Source organism: Patella vulgata, chromosome 5, assembly GCF_932274485.2.
Source record: "Patella vulgata chromosome 5, xgPatVulg1.2, whole genome shotgun sequence".
Lineage (NCBI taxonomy): Eukaryota > Metazoa > Mollusca > Gastropoda > Patellidae > Patella > Patella vulgata.
The window spans coordinates 18,544,735-18,565,429 of NC_065883.2; the positions used below are offsets into that span (position 1 = coordinate 18,544,735).

A 20,695-nucleotide genomic window follows, 5' to 3' on the forward strand; every position below is an offset into this window, starting at 1 on the left:
TTACACTAGAACTACTGGTTGCTAACTGAGTCTCAGCAAATGTTGCTCGAATCCTGCATGTAAAATTACCAATATTTAGGTTGTTTTTTTTAACAAAATGTGTAAATTAACAGTGTGATGTATTTTTACAAGAAATGCAAATTAACATTGTGATGTATTTTACAAAATATATGTCCTTTTACAGTAAAATGTTAAATAACTAATTGTGTAATTTTACCTATGATCTAGGGGCAACTTTTGCTGCCCGTAATTTTAGGGTAAAATAACCAAAATATTTTTAACAGTGTAGCGTGCCCCTATACGCGTATAGTCCGATGTAAACCGCTAAGCAAATTCCTGTTGTTCGAACACAAGTATTCGCGTATACCTCTAAACGTATACAGAATACCGTACACCCCTATGTAATAGCAGCCTAAGGAAAGGGAAGCCTATAACCACCATTAGCCCCCTTTAGAAAGCGAAAATCGAACAGAAGCAGTAACAACAGTACGCTACTCAAGCGAAAATAGAAAATTAAGAAATAAGCACATCACGATAATACATACTCGATAATAACGCCCCTCATTTTTTCGTGACTTTACTTTTCGACTCGTATTTTGGCTTGTGTAGCGTGATGTCGACTTTCGACTTTTGTAATTATGCATGTCAGTAAGATGGCGCCAGATTTGAATATGTGCAATTCGCGTTAACAAAATGTTTTCTGTGATAAACTTTTAGATTGATGGCGATATAGTGAACTATCATTTTGACTTTTCGAGTATTGTCTCGGAAGTTGTTTTGCCCTTTAAAAATTCGGAGTTTTGCCCTTAAAAAATTCAAAGATTTATTTACCGTCTGAAAGCTAACCATATCCAAGATCCATAGGGAGCCACGGTGGCTACATGAGTAAGACATTGACTAGCTAACCTGGAGGTTCCGTGTTCGATCTTTGTGTTGTCAGTAGTGTAGGTCATAGGGCCTGGCAAGGCACAACGTATAGCTGTTCGGGTGGGACAAAAAAACGAGTTCAATCGTACTCATTGGCGTGGAAGTGAAAGATCCCTTGGCAGTTGGAATTCGATGTAAGTGTAGGCTGTAGCGCCGCTGTCCGGGCAAGCTTCTCCACATAACGTATGCCAGCCTTATTGAGGTCATTGCTAGAAGCTAAATGTTGAGAACGTGAGGAACAGACAATATAGGACAGAATCTTGAGACCTGCCTGTCAATTTTGCCTGTTTTGTGAGAGTTGACCGAACATCTGTACAGTCTATCGCCCCACGACACACGCGCTAGTGGTACTAATAACAAAATTTCAGATAACAACGCATATGTAATATACTGAGTATTTAATTTGGGGGTTGACTGGGATGCAGCCAGGAGCCCAATATTAAAGGAGCCCCCAATATTTAGTTGATGTACCATAAATAAATATACATGTAAGCTTCGTCCGGCCCTGAATATACGACAACTTTAAAATGTGGGCGTATAAATGTTTTGGCTCCCTTCAAAGCACTATTAACAGCAGTGGATCTAGAAGCTGTGAATACCGGGGGAGGGGGGATCTAGAGCGCCATCCACAATCCCACCCCACAATGCATGTCAACAAAATACTGGCTATAATACTGAGTGGCCGGGTAGAACATAGATCGCATTGCCTATAGTTGTTGCTAATCTTTATCTCGCCGGAAAGCAGTTTTATGCAAATTGACATAAAGTTCTTTTTATGTTTTTTTAGATCGAAAGCTAAATTGAATATTGACAATTACGTTTAAACTATTCATTTATATTCTTGTTAATTGTAATAATTGAATAAATCGTATTAGTTACGGAATAAATATTTGATTTGCGAATAATATTTTGTGTATAATAATGCATGTGTGAAATTTTATAAACTGGCAATTTAAAGGGACTATCCCGATTTGAAAAGAGTCTCAAAAATAAAAGTCCGAGTTCGTATGAAATTTAAGCGCCAAAATATAGAGTAATGGTTTATTTACCCTGTCTCAAAATTTCAGCTCAAAATATTGAGTTGTTTAGACGTGAACGTCAAAAATGCTTATCCGGACACGTAACCCTAAAATTTCTGGTCAATTTTTTCGTTGGATGAACTGATAATCTATCGCCGTTCCTTTACAGGTCTATACAGTGAATGACCCATATGTGCCGTACTGGATAACGAAAGGTAAATTTCTCCTACACATTGTTTTTATAAAATAAAAGTCTGGTTTTATCCAGACACCACATAATACAGTTTGGGACACCGGTCTCCATTTCCAGATGAAGACTGACGGGTGTAAGGTAATTGAAAACATTTCACAAATATTGAATTAGTTGCTCGGCCCTTAGGTACGGGATTTTAAGGAGTTTTATAAAATTAAGCAGTTTTATTCTCCAAAATATTATCGGGATTGGCTCTTTAAGATGAAAACACAGTGTGCTGTAATCATCGATAAATAAGAGATATCCATTTAAACACCTTTATCCCCTTTAATCGCGTTTACGAGACATGATCGTGATAACAATACAGAGAAATCTGGTGCAGATATAAGATATAAAAGTAATACAATTTATTTTATGTGTTTTTCGACGTCTTTTGATTAATGAATTAAACGATATTTACGTAGTAATTGAGGTTTGATTATGGTTTTTCCAACACCATATTAACATTAGAGACAGGACCGATTTTTGGCACAATTGACGGATTCCCCGACAAATGGGGTATTGATCAATTACTAATTGTGAAGTAAAACATAGTTGGCCTTAAATATGAATGACTATAAGCACGGTGACACTTCTTGGGGCGACAAATTATCTAAGTGCATACCAGAAATATCAAAGGGGGATCTTTTTGAATATTTATGGACTAGCCTCTTTAGAGGCTGAGATAGCAAATCACCGGCCTTCGCTTCCCCTAAACCTGTGTAAACCAGTTCATATTTTAGCAAATAGAGAGGGTAGAATTATGATTTTTCCAAGATATTTTATAGGTTTTTTCAATCAAATGGAGAGTTGAAGGGGAAATAAACATAAAAAATTTACATATAAGTTGATTTGATAAATAGTTATATAGATAAAGTAGTTATAGTATGGAAGGGTGGGGGGCGTCACCGAAACTTTTGCCCTGGGGCGCTACATAGGCTTGTTGGAGCCCTGAATATAGGCCTAGTTAAAGTTATTTATATCCTGCAATGTATTCATATCTTGTAACTTCGAGCCATCTAAACTGGGCCGCACATTTTCTACAACCGGCCCTGATTAGCGATCAAATGAGAATGCATCTTGCCAGCTTGTAATTGTGCACACAAAGAGAAAAAGATAACCTGTTGATGTTTAGGCTATCTATTTTTCAACATCATATTCATGCAGTGAAGAAAAAATGTCCCAGTTTAAGGACGTATGTAAATTCTGCATAAGGTATATATAGGGCTCAATACTAAAGCAGGGTGGGCATTTGATCTTCTAATGTTAATATATATTACTATCAGGATACCCGGCTTCGCTCGGAGTCATAACTCCGAAACCGAAAGTGGTAGACTAACGCCACCTGGCCTATGTTACTCCCCGGTCCGAGCTACCCCTATACCCCAAATTTCGGACTCGGGGCAGACCTAGTGTAGCCGCCAACCCCGAACAGACCGGCTTCGCTCGGGGGTCAAAACTCCGAAACCGGAAGTGGTAGACTAACGCCACCTGGCCTATGTTACTCCCCGGTCCGAGCTATCCCTATACCCCAAATTTCAGACTCGGGGCAGATGTAGCCGCCAACCCCGAACAGACAGACTTCGCTCGCGAGGGGTCATAACTCCGAAACCGGAAGTGGTAGACTAACGCCACCTGGCCTATGTTACTCCCTGGTCCGAGCTACCCCTATACCCCAAATTTCAGACGCGGGACAGACCTAGTGTAGCAGCCAACCCCGAACAGACCGGCTTCGCTCGGGGGTCATAACCCCGAAACCGGAAGTGGTAGACTAACGCCACCTGGCCTATGTTACTCCCCGGTCCGAGCTACCCCTATACCCGAAATTTCAGACTCGGGGCAGATGTAGCCGCCAACCCCGAACAGACAGACTTCGATCGGGGGTTATAACTACCAAACCGGAAGTGGTAGACTAACGCCACCTAGCCTATGTTACTCCCTGGTCCGAGCTACCCCTATACCCCAAATTTCAGACGCGGGACAGACCTAGTGTAGCAGCCAACCCCGAACAGACCGGCTTCGCTCGGGGGTCTTAACTCCGAAACCCGAAGTGGTAGACTAACGCCACCTGGTCTATGTTACTACCCGGTCCGAGCTACCCCTATACCCCAAATTTCAGACTCGGGGCAGACCTAGTGTAGCCGCCAACCTCGAACAGACAGACAGACAGACAGACAGACAAACGACAGTCACAAATATATATATGTTACAGTCAATGTCTACAATCAGGCAATGTGTACAATGCCTGAAATAACCAGTCAATGTGTACATTGCCTAATGAGGCCAGTCATTGTGTACATTGCCTAAAATTTCCAGGCATTGTGTACATTGCCTGATTAATTAGCCCAATTATTGTACACATTGACTGATTGTTGAAGAGCGGTTATTGAGAAGACTAGATTTGGGCCTTCGCTTGCTTCCCCTAAACCTGTGTAAACCAGTTCATATTTTAGCAAATAGATAAGGTAGAATTATGATTTTTCCAAGATATTTTATAGGTCTTTTCAATCAAATGGAGAGTTGAAGGGGAAATAAACATAAAAAATTTACATATAAGTTGATTTGATAAATAGTTATATAGATAAAGTAGTTATAGTATGGAAGGGTGGGGGGCGTCACCGAAACTTTTGCCCTGGGGCGCTACATAGGCTTGTTGGAGCCCTGAATATAGGCCTAGTTAAAGTTATTTATATCCTGCAATGTATTCATATCTTGTAACTTCGAGCCATCTAAACTGGGCCGCACATTTTCTACAACCGGCCCTGATTAGCGATCAAATGAGAATGCATCTTGCCAGCTTGTAATTGTGCACACAAAGAGAAAAAGATAACCTGTTGATGTTTAGGCTATCTATTTTTCAACATCATATTCATGCAGTGAAGAAAAAATGTCCCAGTTTAAGGACGTATGTAAATTCTGCATAAGGTATATATAGGGCTCAATACTAAAGCAGGGTGGGCACTTGATCTTCTAATGTTAATATATATTACTATCAGGATATCCGGCTTCGCTCGGAGTCATAACTCCGAAACCGAAAGTGGTAGACTAACGCCACCTGGCCTATGTTACTCCCCGGTCCGAGCTACCCCTATACCCCAAATTTCGGACTCGGGGCAGACCTAGTGTAGCCGCCAACCCCGAACAGACCGGCTTCGCTCGGGGGTCATAACTCCGAAACCGGAAGTGGTAGACTAACGCCACCTGGCCTATGTTACTCCTCGGTCCGAGCTATCCCTATATCCCAAATTTCAGACTCGGGGCAGACCTAGTGTAGCCGCCAACCCCGAACAGACAGACTTCTCGAGGGGTCATAACTCCGAAACCGGAAGTGGTAGACTAACGCCACCTAGCCTATTTTACTCCCCGGTCCGTGCTACCCCTATACCCCAAATTTCGGACTCGGGGCAGACCTAGTGTAGCCGCCAACCCCGAACAGACCGGCTTCGCTCGGGGGTCAAAACTCCGAAACCGGAAGTGGTAGACTAACGCCACCTGGCCTATGTTACTCCCCGGTCCGAGCTATCCCTATACCCCAAATTTCAGACTCGGGGTAGATGTAGCCGCCAACCCCGAACAGACAGACTTCGCTCGCGAGGGGTCATAACTCCGAAACCGGAAGTGGTAGACTAACGCCACCTGGCCTATGCTACTCCTCGGTCCGAGCTACCCCTATATCCCAAATTTCAGACTCGGGGCAGACCTAGTAGGCTGGTTGGAGAAGGTGACAAATCCAGCTTTGTGGGAAGAAATTCCTACCCAAATGATTTCTTCATTTTCTGAAACAACTATGTCCCTAGTGTTCCAGAAAAATTTTCCCCGCCGACCGGAGTTGAGCAAATTTTTTTACAGCATTTTGAAATTTTGACCCCCTGGGTCAACATAATGAAACTGAAAACCATTTATAACTTCAAAAATATCAATTTTACAGCCTAGAAATGTATTATCAACATATAGGAAAGTGATACCAAGGATTCCAGAAATGATGTAAAAAGTAATGTACGACGTCACCGTGACGTCAGAATACAAAATGGCGGAACTGTGACGTCACTGTGATGTCAAAATTCAAAATGGCGGATACGTGTTGTGAATAAAGAGTTATTGTGTCCCAAACTTTCCACCGTACATTTGATCGGACAGACTGGCGGGTGAAAAGAAAGGTGGGGATCAAAAACATTATTATATGTCAAAGGGTATTCTCTTTATATAGTACCAAGACTGAATATACGCTAGAGAAGATAGGCAGTTTATACACCAACCAAGATAACTTAGTAGATAAACAAAAGGCTTTAGGCCTATATTGAGGCCTTTCCCATAACAAACAAACATGCAGGGCCTACACCATACATAAACCGGCTGGTTATGTGTCATAGCACAGACCTGTCACCTTCTGCATGCACATTGTCATGTATTGGGCACTGCATTCAATTATTTATCAGCCATGCATAGACCACGTTCTACTTTTCTAGGACTAAGCCAGGACCCAAGCAGTCTATTGATTCTCACTATAAATAAATAGGGTCTTAAAAAATACTTATTTTGCATTTTCCAAGGCCAGTTGTACTAACTTCCTCCCCCGATTTGTCGAAAACATAATGTAATTTATGTATATTCAAAGAAAACTAAACATATTCTAATAATAAATTGAAACAACGGGGGCTGCCATCTTTGTTTCAAGCAATCTGATTGGACAATTGAGTTACTAGGTTTTACTGTGGCATACTAGGGAAATGAAGGAAGTTGCTAGGTTGTGCCATGGGTGTAACTGCTTACAAAATGAAAAGATTGGAATATCTAGTACAACAACAGGAAGCACACACATTAGTAACTACAAATTTGGTCCTAACTCAATTTTGATAAAAAAAAAAAAGTGAGTTACTAGGTTTTGCCTAGTGGACACATTTGCGCGCACTTTTAAGAACCCTGACAGTTTGAATTAAATATAAGAGTAGGCCTGTGGGCGGCTGTCCGGGAATTTTTTTCTTCATAGAACACTGTATGGCGTTTGAATTTCGATAGGGTCCCCCCTGCCCCCCGACTAGTTTTTTGTTTGTTTTAATCTTAATCTGTGCCTGTATATAGGCATATTGATTCGTATTATGTTTCTTTCTGAATGTTGAAATTTAAATAAAATAAAATTAAATTATATAACATAAGTTAAAACAATATTTCAATATATAATCTTGTTATGATATATAACCAATAATGGATACAGTTTTGATAAAATAATAAAATACGGATTCGTTGATCAAGAAGGACAATACAATATATAAAAGAATTAACAATAGTGAAATATAATATAATTTAGTTTAAATAAATAATAGTTTCGTTCAAGATACCCGGACACGAACTTTTACACAAGAGGGACATTTCTCTGTTTAACTGTTTAACTAGATATATTTACTTTAGTGAAATATAATATAATTCAAATTTAAATAACAGTTACGTGAATCTCTCCTATACATATCAAACCTGTCCTGACATAAAATATTACACAATGAAACAGAACACCAAGTATATTATCTGGAGGGCTTAAAAGTCCAAATTTCAAGTAAATTAAGTTAATCCCCTATGTGTCTATTCCTCGAAATATGTTAAAGGGCCAATCCCAATAATATGTAGGAGAATAAAACTGCTTAATTTTGTGTTAAAATCCCTTAAAATCCTCCACCAAAGGGCCGAGCAACTAACTCAATATTTGTGATACGTTTTCAGACAATTTAACCTGTCAGTCTTCATCTGGAAATGGAGACCGGTGTCCCAAACTCTATTATATGGCTTATGGATAAACCAGACCTTTACTTTATAAAAATACTGTGTAGGTGAAATTTACCTTCGGTTATCAAGTACAGCACATGGGTCATTCATTGTATAGACCTCTAAAGGAATGGGAATCGATTATCAGGTCACCCAACGAAAAAATGACCAGAAATCTTAAAAGGGTTACGTGTCCGGATAAGCATTTGTGAAGTTCACGTCCAAACTACTAAATATTGTGAGCTGAATGATTGAGACAAGGTAAACACACCATTCCTCTATATTTTGGAGCTTAAATTTCAATCGTACTCAGACTTTTATTTTTGAGACGATCTGTTCAAATCGGAAAAGTCCCTTTAATATTTAAAGTAACATTTACTGATCTAAATATTTTCAAAAGCGAAATTCTATTATGACTTTCTGAATTATTAATCCATGTATACTTGGATCATTCACAATCTATGGCCCTCCATCTTGCACCCAACCAACCAAACATATATAAAGATAATAATAATCCATTTCGACAACCTGAATCACTTCCTACTACACTAATTTATAGAAATCTTGGTTCCAATATAATTTGAGTAAATGATGTTTAAAGTTATCAAGACGATAAAGTCGGTATTTAGATCACTTGGCTTGACCATAATCAACGCTCGATGTCATCGCTAGCCTGCGATATTTACTGGATTAGAACCCGGTCTGCTGCTTCTGATTAATTCAAGTTGACTGAAATTTCAGCAAATTTCCTTTACATTATCTAGTTCTTAACTATTATAGTAAGAACTAACAGCACTTTATCTAATAAATGTGCATATATTAATGCATCTATAGTAAAAGTGCCATTTAAAATTGTAATCCTGTTTATATATATATATATGACAAGGAAAGCTGTCTAGTCGTTCGGATGGGACGAAAAACCGAGGTCCCGTGTACACATTGGCGTGCACGTAAAAGATCCCTTGGCAGTTGGAATTCGATATAAGAGTAGGCCGTAGTGCCGCTGTCCGGGCAAAATTTCCCTCATAGCACACTGTATGGCGTATGCCCGTCTTCATTAGCCCAGGTTAGGAGCAGAACAGTAAGACGTTAAACCCCATTTCATTTCATTTCATTTTATATATATATATATCTAACATATTCTTATTTTTCAACATTTAAGTCTTCATTATCCTAGCAACGTTACTTGTTAATCGAGACCCAGTCTTGCTACCCCATTTTTGAATTATATCATTAAATGGCAATCGTATTTTAATCCATTTGTTCATCTGCGCCACCCGGTGAGCTAGAGAGTTGATTATAGGCTTTTCATGTAAATAAATGTCTGAATAGTAATTATATAACATTTAAAGCCAAAATGAAAACCTATAATGGGGAGAATTAGGTCTTACGTAATGCATCTTTAATATTTACTGGGGAAACCCGATACGTAATTGTAACGCGTGACTTATTAATATACCATCGGTTATCTAAACACTTATGTATTTCATATTTCATGGAAGCTAGGCGTGTCAAGCTTTCTCCGTACCGCCAGGCTTTTTATTCAAAGTGGTTGGAAATATTCCAAGTGTTACCTTTATTATATCTTCAAGTCAAGTTTTTGGAATACACGGTATTATTTTAGGCCCGTGGCCCTACTTTGGATACAATCATCTTTAATTTTAAGAAATTGAATTCTTTATTTATTTATTGAAATACACTGTACATTTATATATACGTAACTACAATATAAGCAGTATTACACACTAAAAGGACACACACTAAACAGTAATTATCACGCCGCACTAACGCCCCCCCCCCCCCACACACACACACACACACACACACCAACCACCCCTTATTAATCACAGAGAATAGGCAAAAACAAAAACAAAAATCTCACTTCGTTATACCCAACAAAATATCTGTTTTCCTTATTATTATTGTGTTGTCCTCTATACGAAAGTATACGTTATTATAGAGACAAATACCCAAAACGTACTGTTAGTTGAAAGTCTACCCAACAAAATATCTGTTTTCCTTATTATTATTTTGTTGTCCTCTATACGAAAGTATACATTATTATAGAGACAAATACCCAAAACGTACTGTTAGTTGAAAGTCTACAGTGTAGGTCCTAATTGGAACCTACGGTTTAAACTTTTTCAAGTAATTGAATTCTCACTTTATTAGAATTTACGACAATGCTCTAGATTTGTGGACCTCATTGATAGAATTCTTTGTTGTAATTTGCCGGGACTGTACTTGGTGGGTACTCGGACATTGATTTGTTCAAGCAAGCGTTGTTGCGAATTCTCCCGTATATACAAGGTATCAATGTTCAAACACTCTTATATTGCAATAACTCATGAGGGTTGGTTATCCTGAAAATGTTGCTTTTTCCCTAGTTTGACTTGGGTTAGTTTACTGAACTAAACACATACGTGATATACATTGCTTAAGGGGGAGGGTGGGGGTGAGAAATGAAATTGGGTTTATTTAACGTACTGCTCCGCTCCGACTGGGCTAATGAAAACGGACATACTCCATATAATTTGCCATCGTCTCGTATATAAATGTGTCTTTCTAGATCCGCAACGTTTGGCCATGGTTATACGTGATAACTAAGGGAGAGGGGTTTTACATAGCCTAAGCCTATTCCCCAATCCCATTCAGACAACCTGAATAAAAATATTGTTTAAAAAAAACAAATTTTTTTTTAAACCCAAACGACTCAATTTGTATAACTCTTCAATTTAAAAGATTACGTTTGGTATGGAATTGTTATGTTTTCCAGCTCACCCAACGAAAGCTTTGACCCAAAATCTTAAAAATGTTACGTAAACCGGTTACGTAAACCGACTCAATATTATGAGTTGAAATTTTCAGACAAGCTTAACACAATCTGATTAAAAAACAGATCCTATTTCTTTTGAGTTTTTTATAGTTCAAAATTTCGTTTTAATTGTCTTTACTATACTAGAATCTGGAAGAGTTGTTTTTATGTGACCCGCGTTCGGGTTGATATGAGGGTCATATCGGGGGTCATAACTACCAAACCGGAAGTGGTAGACTAACGCCACCTGGCCTATGTTACTTCCTGGTCCGAGCTACCCCTATACCCCAAATTTCAGACGCGGGACAGACCTAGTGTAGCAGCCAACCCCGAACAGACCGGCTTCGCTCGGGGGTCATAACTCCGAAACCCGAAGTGGTAGACTAACGCAGATGTGATCACAGAACGAAACCTGTGGTAATCTAGTCTTCTCAATAACCGCTCTTCAACAATCAGTCAATGTGTACAATAATTGGGCTAATTAATCAGGCAATGTACACAATGCCTGGAAATTTTAGGCAATGTACACAATGACTGGCCTCATTAGGCAATGTACACATTGCCTGATTGTAGACATTGATTGTAACATATATAGCGTTGAAAAATTTGTATTCAGATTTTATGCAGGCAAAAGCGGTAACCCCAAAAGTATGAGAGCTTTTGCCCCTGTCATTATTTAGGACTGGATTGGATAATCGCTGCGTGATGAGACCTGCTCTACGAGGGTGGAGCAGTTGGGTGAAATGTTTTTTTCTTTCCTATTTTATGTTTTTGCTTGACACAAGTTAGATATCGACCAATAACTGGATTTAAACGAAGGATTTATTGGTGACAGCTCTACAGAGTGTGTTGTATCCGCTCTCCTTTTAATAGACTGAAATTCAAATGACGTTGTCTAAATTTAAAGTAAAGAACAAATCAGCATGGCGGTTGTTGTTTATTCTGGCGACAGCAAGCATTATTATTGGTTTTATCTTAGATATGGTAAGTACATTATTAGAATTTGGATTATTTTAATGATCGAGCAGAATTTTATATTTCAAAAACTAAATTTTCATTTGATTTAAAACCTTAATTCACATAATAATTAATCATTTTAATACGCCCACTTAATTTCACATAATACCTATTCATTTTAATACGCCCAGATATTTTAACCGTTAGGGTAACAGTAACCACTTTTGTTTCCAATTTAGGGCATATTTAATGAAACAAGTAAATTTACAGTCAGCAGAAACCATTCCATTGGCACCACAAGATCAAAACCAAATAATCTAATTATAAAGGTGGTATTTACGTAACAAATATACTGGACAATGATACTACCATAAAACTGTAAAACTTTTTATGTAACTTTAGGGAGTCGGGGTGGCGCAGTGGGTAAGGCACTGGCTCGCTAACCAGGAGGTCTCGCATTAGCTCAGGAACCCGGTGTTGGCCGAGAACGTTGCTCGGAATTTTTCGGCGCGGTTTCCTCTTGTCAATGGTGCAGGGCATAGAGCTTAAGAAGGACAGTATCTAGTCGTTCGGATGGGACAAAAAACGAAAATAACCCTTGACAGTTGGAATTCAAAATGAGAGCAGGCCGTAGCGACACTGTACGGACAAAATTTCTCTCATCGCACACTGCATGGCGTATGCCCGTCTTCATAGCCCCGTCGGAGCAGAAAAGTAGGACTTTAAAGCACATTTCATTTCATTTCTTATGTAACTTATAGCCTAGCAGATAATAATAGTGTTGATATAATCATTACAACAATTTGGCCATTTCAATTTTTCTATTAAAGGACAATATTGGTGCCAGCCAATATTACATATGTAATAGACCTGGTTTAAACACGCATTCCAAATATATAATTTGCTACGGTTAATCTGAAACGAAGATTTGAAGAATCAGGACGTGACGCAAAACTGTAAAACACGAGTTATCCTTACTATTGAAGTAGAGAGTGATAACAGATACGCAGTCAATTTTCATCTCACTGATAATTGCGTTGAAGTCTAAAAGTTGTCAGATTTGCGCAAAAATGGAATTTCGCAAACCAGACTATCTGTATTCATCAACAATTATATTTATATACAAAACTAAAACAAAAACTGGTTATGCATGTTAACTCCTGACATGGGAAGTGATATGAGGTATTTCTCTGAAATACCGCACCCACGAAAACGAAAATTACAAAGGGGCTTAATATGTGCAAATCAGGTCTGAAATACAATCTGGATAGCTTACAATAAAGATCGCGTACATATAGTCAAACAGAGGATTGCTATGTCCATTCTAGGTGGCGTAGACTGTAGAATTATAATTAACATGACTTTGTGATAATATACCGTTATGAATGGATTATATGTAACAATATTATGGCCTCGACCTAATATTGGTTCTAAAATCATAAACAAGTTAGACGTCACGTAATCCAACGGAAATAGACGAAACTTTGATATCTTAAAATAACCTATAGGGGGGAATTTATCTTTTTGGTTGTCCTAAACACATTATATCTGTTTTCAACTGATTTTGTGATTGCACTTTAAACGAAATTTACCGGATATTCTCTCAAGCCTACTGTCCATATTTGGCTATTCCCTACGTCATTGGACTTGATTGACCAATCTTCCAATTCATAGGAGAAATCGGGGAAGATAAACGGCCAAAATTAAGTTTAGAAAATCAGATGCCATTGGGATTCGGAGAAGACCATGGCATAGTGTTTCCAGAAGTCTAGCTACACTGGCTAGACTTTGCAGGCGTAAGTTGAGAGAATGAAAGACCTGTTATTATTAAGTATTATGTAGACTATTGCTTGGATATAAAAACGTATATAAGAACCACTTGTTGTTCCTGATAAACATACGATTTGGCTGCTGTAATTAAGTACACAACGTGAAATCTAAGAGTAGAGACCTCGAAAAGTATCCACGCCAGTAAACCATAGACGACCAGACTGCTAGGTTCGTTATTATAGTCTTGAAGTACTTAGTCAAGATTTGAATTTTGTATTATGTTGGTTTTTTTGTCTATATATACAGTTGAGTTTTAAGACTTTGTGTATAGGTCTTAATTATGATGTTAGCCAAGTTAAGGCTAAAATGAGTTATTTAATCTTTGAGTATACGGTTAAAGTTCTGGAAAACGAAGTGCCAGTATATGTGTATATGTGGCGTGGATGCGTGTAGGTGTATTTAGGGGACATTTTCTCACAGAGGAATTGAAATAAATGACGCGATAAATTTGCGAGATTATCCGTGTAGTCATTATATTAGAGTTTAAAATGACAAATAAGGTATACGGTAGTTAAATTCCATATATGATAGACGTGTATATATTATGTTATGTGTCATTAAATTTTGTATTCAAAACGTCTATAACGTTATAATAATATATTTTAATTCCCTGCTCTCTAAATGATTCTATTTGTTGAATAAACACATGAGTAGGGTCACGTCCAAGTATTTGACCTTTGTTGGAGTTGTTTGCAAGTCACGCGATGAGTTGATAGAAAAGGAATTTATTAATGATTAAAACTATGTGTCTGTTATCGCTCTCTACTTCAATAGTAAGGATAACCCCTTGTTTTGCGTCACTTCCTGATTTTTCAATTCTTTGTTACGGATACTAAGCAGCAAAAGAAACGTCAGGTTGGTATGTTACTCTGAATAGACGCATTGCATGAAACTTGCCAATGTTTTTATTGTATATTTGTGATCACACCTTCCCAAACACAGAATTGAACCCAGGAAATGTCATCAAAAACGCAACCTGACTTCTGAGATTGTAATGTGTTCTCATGCTGCACGTGCTGTTCACCGGGACCAGCCCTATAAAATGCACCCCCATACCTGGTTGAATCATTCACACTACAACGTCAGTAGCATGTCACGACTCACGACAGCTCAGAGGAACCAGGCGCCGTTGCCAATTACTTCCAGGTCAATGTTCGGACCATCTATAGGCTTCAGCAACGCTTTCGGGCCACCAACACCGCGGATGATCGCCCCCGAACTGGTAGACCAAGAGTTACCACAAGGCGACAAGACCGCCATGTTGTGCGAAAACACGTGCAGAATCCCTTCACACAGGCATCTGAGACAGCACGTCAGACAGTGGGAACAAACGGAAGACCCATCAGTACCGATACAGTGTGCCGACGTCTCACCAGAGAGAACATCCATTGCCGTAGACCTTACTGTGAACCGATCCTCAACCCTCTCCATCGACGTGAACGTTTACAGTTTGCCCAACAACACCAGAACTGGCAGGACCAGAATATGGCGTGGACGCGGCCAGCATTATTCTGACCAATGTGTCATGGAATGAGACTGATAGGGAGGTCCGATCATAATGGTTTGGGGTGGAATCGGCCTGAACCAGAGAGTGGGTCCTGTGGTGTTCCAAAATCTTGGTCCAGGGAGAGGGGGCGACATCACAGCAGTGCGCTACATCGATCAAGCTCTCAGACCCCACGTCATACCTCATTTCGCACGTTATGGAAACAACGTTTTCCAGCATGACAACGCCCGTGCCCACACCTCCAGAGTTACTCGGGACTACCTACAGCAGAATGGTGTCAACGTTATGTACTTGCCAGCCCTTAAACCCGATTGAACATCTTTGGGATGAAATACAGATGAGACTTAATAACGTCGTACCGAGACCAAAACCGACATAATACCGTATAATACCGACATCCAAACTCCCATTTTAACCACAACTAAACATAATATCAAGGCCGTATATACTGAACTTTCAATCAAACTGACTGACAAGTGGCCTCGCTCAACAGCGGACTCGCTTCGTACACTCTAACATTTAGCCTCGATCTAAAATTTCCGTCAACGTATGACGTCAACGTAACGGTTAATCGCCGCTTACGACGCCTTTTAAAAATTTAATCAATCAATGAAATCCTGTTTAAATCCAAGCCGAATCGAAGCCATCCGTGGGTCTACAGAGTTGGTTTTTGAGCTTGTGTAAATAAAGATCTAATCTATAATTTCTTTGACATCTGAAGCCTAAATAAAGACTTGCAATAATCGTATTTAGCTCTTGCATAATGTATGTTTAATCACTAATGTGTCAACATACTGTTCACAAAAAATTGCTTTGATCCATTTAGTAAGTCGTTTCATAGAATGATTTGATTAAAGTGCCTCTCTGATTTTGAAATCGTACTGACGTTGTTTTGTTTTTTTTGCTGATTAGTATATGACAACTGTGTCGATAAGGAAAGTGAAACACGGGATCTTTCTGAACAGTAAATTATGTAAAGTAGCAATACTAATGAAAAGCAATTAGCCGTAATTTTTTTTTTTTTTTTTTTTTTTTTTTTTTTTTTTTGCTGTTTAGTATATTTGAAATGTGTTTAACCAGTTTTATCACCAACATCGTCCTTTAAGATTTATAACGCGGTTAGTACTGAAACTTCATACCTGTCCATCCAACTTTGTTCTATTTTAGAAGACAGTTATTGCAGAAAAAAATGAAAGTAATTTTACAGTCGCCAGAAATTACTCCCTTGTGACGAAAACAATTTCAAAACAGAAGACAGAACAGTTACCAATTAGAAAGGTGATATATCTGCCAGTACACACACACACCACAACACACACACACACACAACTCGAATGATAAATATGAATTTATTCGATAAAACAACAATATACTAATCAACATACAGGGCGGTTATTAGTTATGTTTATGGTTTAATGACGAAATTGCCAAGGAACCGATGGCACTGTTTTCCATCAAAAAACAAATACATTTTAAGAGTTCATTAAGCATGTCAAGGTGGCTCTTGTGGTTAAACGTCACATTGTTTACCTACATGACACCTGTATCCTAATGCTTCAGTAGTGTGTAGGCTCATAATGTCTGAGTGGCGGCTTCCAGCCTGTGCCTCACCCCTCCTTTGAAACGTCGGGCAACCGTTGCCACTCTCAGTACAATGCTGATTCTACCTCTTGCAAATTTTGTACATTGCCTGTACATAATATTTGCTCCATTGGATTTAAATCTAGTCTCATGCCTAGCCACGATACAGTAGTCACAACATTTTGTAAGGCAGGCCAGTATTGCCTTGTCGTCCATATAAACAGGCCTTATAGCAAGTGCGTGGTTGTCAAAATGTGGTATGACAACAGATTCCATGACAATGTGAATGTAGTGGTCAACTGTAAGACGTAAGAGTATAGTATTTTAACCATATACAGCTTGCAATCGTGCTAGACATATGCCCACACTATCACCGAGCCTCTACCGTAAGGAGCGGTTAGGCTGATCTTCCTGTGTGTATAAGCCGCCAGTCTGTGCATCCACCCACTAATTCGTCCATCCGTGACCTAGAGCAAAAACTTGCTTTCATCCTAACCGTAAGGAGCGGTTAGGCTGATCTTCCTGTGTGTATAAGCCGCCAGTCTGTGCATCCATCCACTAATTCGTCCATCCGTGACCTAGAGCAAAAACTTGCTTTCATCCTACTAATGGATGCCTAGTTACGACCGCAGATTTCAGTCCTATCTTGCTAAATACCATGCCAGACGTATTCCCTGGTGGAGATTTTGATGACCCTTCTAATGACGCGTACAAGATATGTTGCTGTTGGTTACATAGCTAAGAATTTGTTTATTTGTGATATGGTTGTCTTCATTTGGTAATTCGATAAATATAATCTAATACACAATTTAACACCACCAACAAAGGTAGGCCGGTAGACTTATAGTTTATGTTTCAGAGTCGTTACCATTTTCTGTCAAACAGATAAATGAACCGTCCTACACGGAACATCGCAAGGAATATGTATATTTCTAACGACCATTTTGCATAATGCAATGTAATAATATAAACATTCCAAATAAACATTCAATTTCTATGAAGTTACTCGCCTGCAGCAACATCTACAGGGTTGTAGATATTTGGGAAAATCGTTTTCTTGACAAAGGATTTATTTATCGATTTATACTCATAACTATGTTAGGAATGGATTTGGTTTTGAAACCCAATACCTTCAAGTCTATACCACGTTTTGCACTTTTTGAGTTATGTGTGCAATATTCTATTCAATCAGTAAGGACGGTATGAAATTTGTCCTTTAACTGCTATAATAACCTCTCTCGGCCTATTTTATTTACTGGATCATTACAGCAATTGATGAGAAATAATGTTTATTTATTTTAAACTAATTAACAGTTTAACACGTACTCTTCATCTTCATCGGGGATAAATTCTAACTGATCAGTTAATCCAAGAACAGCTATGTAAACAATTTTGTCATTTCAGTTTTTCTATTAAGACCGGAAACTTGCGGAGCATTGACACATCAAGGTGGGCAAATCAAAAATGTTATACGCTCAAATTTGTTTTTTTTTTCAGAGCATAGATTTTGCAGAAAAATATAAGAGTAACTTTACAGTCTCCACTGGAACAACAATTTCAAAACCGAATAATGAACCGTTACCAATTAGAAAGGTGATATACTACCCCCCCCCCCCCCACACACACACACACACAACTCGAATAATACATATGCATTTATTCGATAAAACAACAATATACTAATCAACATAAAGGACGGTTATTAGTTACGTTTATGTTTTAATGACGAAATTGCCAAGGAACCGATGGCACTGCTTTCCATCAAAAAACAAATACATTTTAAGAGTTCATTAAGCATGTCAAGGTGGCTCTTGTGGTTAAACGTCTCATTGTTTACCTACATGACACCCGTATCCTAATGCTTCAGTGGTGTGTAGCTCATCATGTCTGGGTGGCGGATTCCAGCCTGTGCCTCACTACTCCTTTGAAACGTCGGGCAACCGTTGCCACTCTCAGTATAATGCTGATTCTACCTCTTGCAAATTTTGTACATTGCCTGTACATAATATTTGTTCCATTGGATTTAAATCTAGTCTCATGCCTAGCCACGATACAGTAGTCACAACATTTTGTAAGGCAGGCCAGTATTGCCTTGTCGTCCATATAAACAGGCCTTATAGCAAGTGCGTGGTTGTCAAAATGTGGTATGACAACAGATTCCATGACAATGTGAATGTATTGGTCAACTGTAAGACGTAAGAGTATAGTATTTTAACCATATACAGCTTGCAATCGTGCTAGACATATGCCCACACTATCACCGAGCCTCTACCGTAAGGAGCGGTTAGGCTGATCTTCCTGTGTGTATAAGCCGCCAGTCTGTGCATCCACCCACTAATTCGTCCATCCGTGACCTAGAGCAAAAACTTGCTTTCATCCTACTAATGGATGCTCAGTTACGACCGCAGATTTCAGTCATATCTTGCTAAAAACCATGCCAGACATATTCCCTGGTGGAGATTTTGATGACCAACAAATAATCGCGCGTACAAGATATGTTGCTGTTGGTTACATAGCTAACAATTTGTTTATTTCTGATAATTCGATAAATATATTTCAAAGCATGCAGCCGCTATATACAACACTGGCAACTCCTAATCTAATACACAATTTAATACCAACAGAGGTAGGCAGTTACACTTTTATTTTATATTTCCGAGTACATGTACATTACCATTTTCGGTCTCTTCATCTTCACTCGGGGATGATATCTTACTGATAAATTAATCCCAGAAAATGGTGCCCCATTTTGTTCTTTTTCAGACTATAGTTAATGCAGAAAAAAATAAAAGTAATTTTACACTCACCAGAAACTACTCCATTGGAACTTCAACAATTTCAAAACCGAATAATGAACCGTTACCAATTAGAAAGGTGATATATATATATATATGCCCTTACACCCCAGTTCTGTTTGGAAGATTAGTATACAGAACTGTCCACACGGTTCCGTGTTGCAACCGTTTTCCAGAACTATAATTATTGATGAATATGAATTTATACTTGAATATACACCATTAAAGGCCCGGTCCCAGTGGCCGATGGACACAAAACGTATGCAAAAAGGACACAGCGGACGAGCAAACTTTCGGGGATGGCTCCATCCATTTTCATCCGCTCCTGAAATGGACAAAATTGAGGAAAATTTGCGAAAACAGAACGGAAAAGAACGAACGTGGAAAGTATGTCATTACGGTTTAGCCAACATACTGGATCATGTACTTCCGGTTAATTATGTACTTAAATGTAAAGCAATTGTCTAAAATTTAGTTAATACTAATCACGTTTAACATTTTTGTTTGCGTTGTTATTTTTGTACGCCCCCATTTTTTGCGGTAGTCCATTGTCGTCACCCATTGCCGACGGCATACCGTTTGTCCTTCACCATATTTGCAATAACTCTGCAGCCAGGAGGTTTTTTTTAGATTATTTGTTTTGAGAATATTTAGTTAGCCATTGGCGCCTTCTCAACCTCGTGGGTTTAATCCGGGTACTCCGGTTTCCAACCAAAGAAAAGACCCTTGCGCATGCGCCAGTGGCGGTGCCATCCGTCTGTGATTGGAGGGGCAAAGCTGGGACAAAGTCCAAGGTCAAGGGGGCAAAGACACGAGCTTCAACTAGGGGTAGGGGGCCTCCCCCAGAAAATTTTGAAAAAAAGGTTGCCGGAAAGTGTCAAACGAATGGACTTGCGAATCACGACGAAGCCCACTCAAGAGCGTCAAAGTAGGTAGTCCTCCCCCAGAAAATTTTGAAAAATAGACTGCCGGAAATGCTGTCTTACAGTATTCTGTCAGGCACCGATCGTCGAGGTAAATAGATCTGACCAGATACCGTCCGTCGTCTGATCACTAGTTTATCCGACTAGAGAACAAAATGTCAAACGAACGGACTTGCGCACCTCAACGAATTCACCTTGTGAGCGCCAAAGTAGCGAGTTCATTGGGGACTTCGCCAAGAAAATTTTGATAAATAGACTGTCGGAAATGCTCTACAACATGCAAGTTTATGACTGAGTGGGGATGTGGTATTTATTCACCGAAACGTATCACAAATACTTTTTTTAATTTCCTAAT

At 39.0% G+C, this 20,695-nt stretch overlaps 1 protein-coding gene across 7 annotated transcripts in view; it reads left to right on the forward strand.

Moving 5' to 3' along the window:
• Positions 1 to 20,695, forward strand: part of LOC126821568 (uncharacterized) — a 62,237-nt gene that overhangs the window by 30,580 nt on the left and 10,962 nt on the right. For 3 of the 7 annotated variants that reach the window (XM_056100993.1, XM_056100994.1, XM_056100995.1), the window contains exons 3-4: positions 18,120 to 18,215; positions 19,386 to 19,496. The exons of 1 other annotated variant lie outside the window; for it this stretch is intronic. In XM_056100993.1, the coding sequence (XP_055956968.1) occupies positions 18,120 to 18,215; positions 19,386 to 19,496 (207 nt within the window). Of the gene's footprint in view, positions 1 to 8,008; positions 8,194 to 11,536; positions 11,732 to 11,943; positions 12,034 to 16,208; positions 16,320 to 18,119; positions 18,216 to 19,385; positions 19,497 to 20,695 lie in introns of those variants that run through there. 3 more of the 7 variants (XM_056100996.1, XM_056100997.1, XR_008788136.1) reach the window with 3 other exon arrangements.